Genomic DNA, 6739 nt, shown 5'->3' with positions numbered 1-6739 from the left:
CTCTACGCCGGAACCACCGCCAAGCTCCAGAAGAGACTCCAGCGGATCCAGAACGCCTCAGCGAGACTCATCCTCGACATCCCCAGACACAGCCACATCTCCAGACACCTGAGAGACCTGCACTGGCTCCCGGTCAACAAGAGAATTACCTTCTGGCTCCTCACCCACGCACACAAAGCCCTACACAACCAAGGCCCGAGTTACCTCAACAGCCGCCTCAACTTCTACGCTCCCAAACGCCATCTCCGATCGACCAGTCACGCCCTCGCCGCTGTCCCCCGCATCCGAAGAGTGACAACAGGAGGAAGGTCCTTCTCCCACCTGGCCGCCAAGACCTGGAACTCCCTCCCTCCCGACCTACGCCTGACCCAATACCACCTCTCCTTCAGGAAGAAGCTCAAGACCTGGCTGTTCGAGCAGTAGTGGACCCCCCCCCCCCAAGCGCCTTGAGACCCTCCGGGTGAGTAGTGCGCGTTATAAATGCCTCTGACTGACTTCTTCACCTCATCAGGGGTAGTAAGCACTTTATAAATGCAAATACAATACAATAGGGCAGTGTTCTTCAATCTGTGGGGCTTGATTTTGCTTGCGAGAAAGTGTCATAGTCGTTGAAATGTCACTCATAAGACACTGACATTATGGAAATGTCACACATAGCAATCTGAAACCTTGGCAGCTCTGCACTTCTCAGGAGACCAATTGACTTTAAGAGTCATACACATGGAAATACCGAAAGATTTGGGGGCAAAATGTGGAATGAGGTGTTAGGGTACACTTAATTCAGAGTTCATCAATCAAGGGGGGGTGCACCACCATCCCAGGGGCATGTATTCAGAGGTACCTTTAAGGCAGCAGGCCCTGGGTCTGCACAGAGAAGCTAAATTACACTATTTCAAACCTGTTTGTAAATATTTGGGAAATGTTTAACTTTCTCTAAAATATTCCTGTACTGGAGTTCAACGTTTACATAGGTCTCCCAGGCAATTGTGTTGAATGTTGCACTTGGGCTGCATTTAGAAGAACACAGCAGCCAAGCTGGAAAATACGTCGTTTTTTTAGAATTATACAGGCAGGCAGCCACACGCACAGGACTAGAAGGGCTTCAAGTTGCCAAAATAAAAATGCCAGCCATGTGTTGTATGAACACCCTGCAAATTGCTTGTCTTGGCACTAAATATGGGTTATAAATAAAGAAGTATGTATTAATTTTCTGTCTTTGTTCCCTTTCAGTCATGGATCTTTCAGGCTGCCCTAGAACACAATTTAAAGTGCTTTCTATTTATATTTGCTGTTCGAAGTATGCACAGATAAGTGCTGAAAATACCGCTTTAGGTGACTGCTTATTTTTGTACCGGCTGGGACATCAAAATAATGAGCAGGCAACCCTAATCATAAAACTGGTAGTTTGTTGCAGGATTTGTTATTTATTTCCTCTACCCTTGATCCCTGGTTAATGCCATAATAGCGCTGGTTTAACTTATGTGTGAAATCCTACGCCGCCGGAAATGACATGCTGACATCAAGTGTCTGGGAATGCACCCTACATTCAGACAACACACTCCTCATTTTCGCCCTTCAATTTTTCCCAATATATCAAGGTGGTGTCTTAACCAATGGAGCCTTAGCTTTGGCATAAGAGATATTTATATTTTTAATACAAATTTAAAAAAAGGTACAGAGTGGCAGTACGGAGTATCCCAGGAGCCCTCCTTGTTCTGTTCCAGATGCCATTCAGCTGCACATGTTGTATTAACCCTTTTTGATGCAGTAGAATAAGTTATTTTTCCCAGTGCTTTTTTTCCCTGGCCATCCGTCTGTAATATTGCAAAGGTGTATGATCAAAGGCCAGGGCTCCATGCAAATTATGCGTCCATACTTAAACAGTCCAAAAACCACAATTATGACCTCCAAAGTTGAGAATCAAAGGCAGAGCAAGTTTCTCACAGTGCCTGTCACTGGGTCCTAAAGTTGTTCTAAATGCATGCTCATCCAATCCTGTGGTTCTCTGCAGAGTGCACATTACATTAGTCACATGTGCCAGTTGTGATTCTGTGCAAAAGTGCAAGAAGGAACTGCTAATGTGGCCTTGCCAGAAATCAAATTTTTAACTTGCAGATCATGGATATCTTACCAGCCATCAGGACTTCAACTAATAACTTGCAGATCACGGCATATTTTATTTGCCCTTAAGATAAGGCAGCAAGTAACTTCTAGGCATGCCATTCACTCCCTTGCCCATCTCTATGATTCTGATCTCACGAGCTTTCATGGTGTCTCATGCGAACATACTGAGAACATGCGAGTAATATGTCTTAAACAATTTCTCTTCATTGCAAGGGAAAAAGCTACTTGATCGCTAGGCCGAGGACTCCTATTCAAGCAGAAGAAACATCTGAGGAAGTGAATAAGAAGGTTTGCATTTGTTTTTGAATGATGGGTGAAGGGGCAGTGCTGAAGTTTGCCCTCACTAACCTTTGAACAAGTAACTTGCAGAGCCTCATCGGTGGTATACAGCATATACATACTGGATCAATATTGGGAGCACCTACTTAAAACCTGGATGAGCTGGAATTACTTTTTATCCACCTACCACAGAATGATTCTTTTATCCAAATTTATTTTATTTAAACCATAAGAAGATTATTTTTTAAGATTTTTGTTTTTGAATCTACAAAGTTAAAAACCTCCTGTACCTCGTGCAGCTGTAAAATTGCAGCCATGTACTATTCATTAACATGCAGCTTCACATTTGGTATCTTAGGTTAAGCAGGCATTTGATATGGATCGTTTTCTGCTCCCAAAAGATGGTAGAGTGCTCAAGCGAAAGGCTGAAACAGAAACAGAAGGAGAGAGAAAAGCTGCAAAAACAAGGAAATATGATTTCTCCTATTTGGATATTGGTTTCACCTGCATTGCTGTTAGTGGAGAAAGTAGACCACAGTGTGTGGTTTGTGGCATGATCTTAGCTAACGACAGCTTGAAGCCAACCAAATTAAGATGTCACTTTGAAACGAAACATGTGTCTCTAGCAGGAAAAAGCAGAGTTTTTTTTGCCAGGAAGCTGCAAGAGATAACTCAGCAGAAAGAAGCGGTGAAACATGTGGCAAATACTCCTGCAAATGCATTAAAAGCCTCATACCAAGTAGCATACCACATTGCCAAAAACAAAAGGCCCTTTGTAGATGGAGAAAAGGTGATTCTCCCAGCATTGCTCGACGTAGCTAGGACAATGCTTGGTGAAAAAGCAGCAGAGAAGTTCAAAATTATACCCATTTCAGATACAACAGTTTGCCGTCGCATCTCTGACATGTCAGAAGATATCCAGGGACAGCTCATAGCCCGGCTGAAATCAAGTTTGTTTGCTTTGCAGCTGGATGAAGAAACTGATGTGTCAAAGGATGCCCATTTAATTGCTTATATTCGTTACTGTCATGAAACACTAGTATTAGAAGATTTTTTATTTTGCAAGCCAATCAAGGGGCGGGCAACAGGATCCGATTTGTTTGCCATTATCAATGACTTCCTGAATATCCATGGCTTAACATGGGAAAACTGTATTGGAATCTGCACAGATGGTGCTCCTTCAATGTGTGGTGCTAGGGCTGGCCTAAAAGCTAACGTATTGAAAGTGGCTCTACATATTCTGTGGACTCACTGTATGATACACCGGTAAGCCCTTGCTGTTCGAAACATGGACTGCAAACTAGAGGATGTGCTGAATTCTGCTATAAAATAGTAAATTTTATAAAGACCCATCCCACAAGAGCTCGTCTATTTGCAATTTTATGTGCAGAAATGGGAGCTGAGAATGATGGCTTGCTGTTTCATACAGAAGTGCGGTGGTTGTCCAGGGGGAAAGTGCTGTCTCGCATCTTCGAATTAAGGAATGAAGTACGGCAGTTTCTTCTGTGTTTGGACCCCTGCAAAGCAGAACAACTATGCAATCCCCGCTGGCTTGTGCTTCTAGAATACCTTGCTGACATTTTTGAGAAATTAAATTCCCTGAATCTGTCGCTGCAAGGAGCTGATATGACTTCTTTTACCATGAATAAAAGAATAACTGCATTCAAGAAGAAGCTTGATTTATGGAGAAGACTAGTTGAAGATGGCCTGTTTGAGCAGTGTCCATGTTTTGTAGATGCACTTGCAGAGACTGAGTGTGAACTTCCAAGTGTTGCTGAGATAATAAAAAATCACCTGACATCTCTCAGGGACAGTTTGCAAAAGTATTTTCCTGAGGACAACGATCACTTCAATGACTGGGTCTTTCAACCATTTCTCGCAGAGGTGGCAAGCCATCTCCCGATTCGTATGCAGGAGGAACTCACTGATCTCCAAAGTGACCGCACTCTGCAGATGCATTTCAGCAAAGTCTCACTGGGAGAGTTTTGGCTGAAAATGTCTGTAGAATATTCAGCTTTGAGAGAAACTGCTATCAAAACTCTCTTGCCTTTCAGCTCGTCGTATTTATGTGTGATTGGGTTCTCAGCACTGGCGGTATTAAAGACAAAGTACCATTCAAGACTGGATGTGGAGCACAACCTGAGGATGGCAGTAGCAAAAATCCATCCACAGATTGACTCTGTGGTGAAAAACAGGCGCACCCGTCACATTAATGTTGGTGGTGTTTTTATCAATCTGTCATGTGTAAACCAAAGCATCCTAGTAAAAACAATTTGCACACATTTTATCTTGGAACATTTTGTTTTGAGCTTTGTAATAAGCCTCTGTCAATAACCACACCCACTCACAAACTTATAGTTCACTAAACTCCTATTGCGTTGAACATTATTTGCCGGATATGGCCCGGAATATGCGGGTGGCAGTCAATTATGTAGTGTACAAGATTCCAGAAATTTCTGTCAGGTGGTGGGGGGGCCCGACATTTCAAAAAATTCAGTTGGGGGGGCTCAACCTACAAAAGTTTGAAGACCTCTGTGCTGGTCTGTGGTTCAGTGTCGCAAAGAAGGTAGATTGGTCCACGTTAGGGGCATAGATGCTAATTAAGTTAGTCTCCCGGCCCTCTAGTCTACCTTTAACTGCCACGTATCGCCCCTCCGGGTATACCACTGAGCTTAGCAACTGAAACGGTACCCCCGCTTGTATCCATATTGACACCCCTCTCGCATATGCCGAGTAGGTGGTGTAATAGAGCTGCCCCCTCCATCTTTTGTGTAGGGCTTGTCCTTCATTCTGTGTTAGGTGCGTTTCCTGCAGTAGGGCTATCTGGACTCCCCTTCTCCTGATATAAGAGAGTACTTTGTGGTGCATTGACATGGTGTGCATTTCCCTAATATTCCACGTCATACATTTATAGTGTTGCTTATCAGCCATTGCCTCTGGGGTCAGTGAATCGACCTCTGCCCAGGTCGAGCGATACCCTCCTCGTACCCTCCACTCTCTTTGTCACATAATTCCTCATATAGTGCAACTCAAGGTTTCCCCCCTTTGTTGACAGTAAACATATTCCCAAACTCCCTCTCCCCAGGATAAGTAGGAAAACCCCTCCCATCCAAACCAGTGCAAAAAGTCTACAAGTGACTGCTTGCAGTTCGTTCAGTCAATCTCCAGGGGGGCCCCTCTTCGGCACTCTCCCAGTCTCTGCGGCCGCCATCCCTTACTGAGTCTTCCATGTGCCGTCCCTCCGCTGCGCTTCCCCTACTACCCCGTACCTTAATGATGAGACAGAGGTGTCTTCTGGCCATCTGGTTGTATTCATCGCCATCTCCCGCCTACCGCCGTTAGATGATGTTGTCTGTCGTTTGCGGAGTAACAATTGGCAATGTCAGGCTCTGCGCCTCGGAGTGGCTTGTTCCGCTCTCCAATCCCGTTTCTGTCAGCTCAGTGCCGCTCTCAGGAGGACCCAGATTCTCTGTTCCACCGCTGATCCGGGCCACCACCTGCATTGCGCTCTGCCGCTCTAGCTGTGCCTCATCTTGTTAGGGCACCATGGTTTCCTTCCCGTTCCTTCGGTTTCATGAATGAAGTCCTCGTCTCCATCCCCCTGATGATTCTGCGCTTGTACTGCTTCTCCTTGTCGATCTATCCAGTCAGACACCTCCTGTGGGGTCCTGAAGAATTTTGTGCCTTCCATCGTGGTGACCCGCAGCGTTGCCGGGTACTGTGTCACATATTTGTAGTTCAGTTGGCGTAGTCTCTGTTTCACGTCCCTGTATGATCCCCTCCGGCATTGTACTTCGCGGGAGAAGTCTGGGAAGATGCGTACTACAGAGTTGTGCACTTGGATGTCGCCTTTGAGCCGCGCCTGAGTTAGAATGTGATCCCTGTCCTTGTAATGAAGAAGTTTTGCTATTGCCACCCGCGGCAGCGCTCCTGGTATGGGCAGCTTGGCCGGGACTCAGTGCGCCCTCTCCAGGGCAAAGAAGTTCGACAGGCCGGTCGGTGTCATTTTCTCCCTGAGCCATTTAGCGAGGTAATCCGCCATGTTGCGGCCTTCAATTTTCTCCGGCAGGCCCACTATTCTCAGGTTGCTTCTGCGGGATCGATTTTCAGAATTGTCATTCGGCGCTGCATGTCTGCGACCATCGGGATAGCGTCAGCCAATGTTCGCTAATTTTTTGTGACCCGGTCCGCTAATTTTTTAAGGTCCTCCCAGAGCAGCCCCATGTCCAGGCTGAGAGAGTCAATTTTCTTCTGGAGGCGATCGCTGGAGATGGTGATGGCTCGCAATATGTCCTGCAGCGTAGGGTCTGCAGAGTGCTCCGCTCCCGTCCCACAT

General features: G+C 45.8%; 1 protein-coding gene across 1 annotated transcript; it reads left to right on the top strand.

The window, feature by feature from the left end:
* The first annotated feature begins 2779 nt into the window (after nt 1-2779).
* LOC146817376 (zinc finger BED domain-containing protein 5-like) lies at nt 2780-3673 on the top strand. Its single transcript, XM_085609626.1, has one exon. The coding sequence runs from the start codon at nt 2780-2782 to the stop codon at nt 3671-3673; it is 894 nt and encodes a 297-aa protein (XP_085465752.1).
* The last annotated feature ends 3066 nt before the right edge of the window (nt 3674-6739 follow it).

Source organism: Triturus cristatus, chromosome 6 (assembly GCF_964204655.1).
Source record: "Triturus cristatus chromosome 6, aTriCri1.1, whole genome shotgun sequence".
In the NCBI taxonomy this organism is placed as follows: Eukaryota; Metazoa; Chordata; class Amphibia; order Caudata; family Salamandridae; genus Triturus; species Triturus cristatus.
Note: the sequence above shows the minus strand (reverse complement) of the source record. Positions and strands in the feature narration are given on the sequence as shown.

Coding starts and splice junctions, on each gene's coding strand:
- LOC146817376 (XM_085609626.1), top strand. CDS start 2,780: ATGGATCGTTTTCTGCTCCCAAAAGATGGTAGAGTGCTCAAGCGAAAG.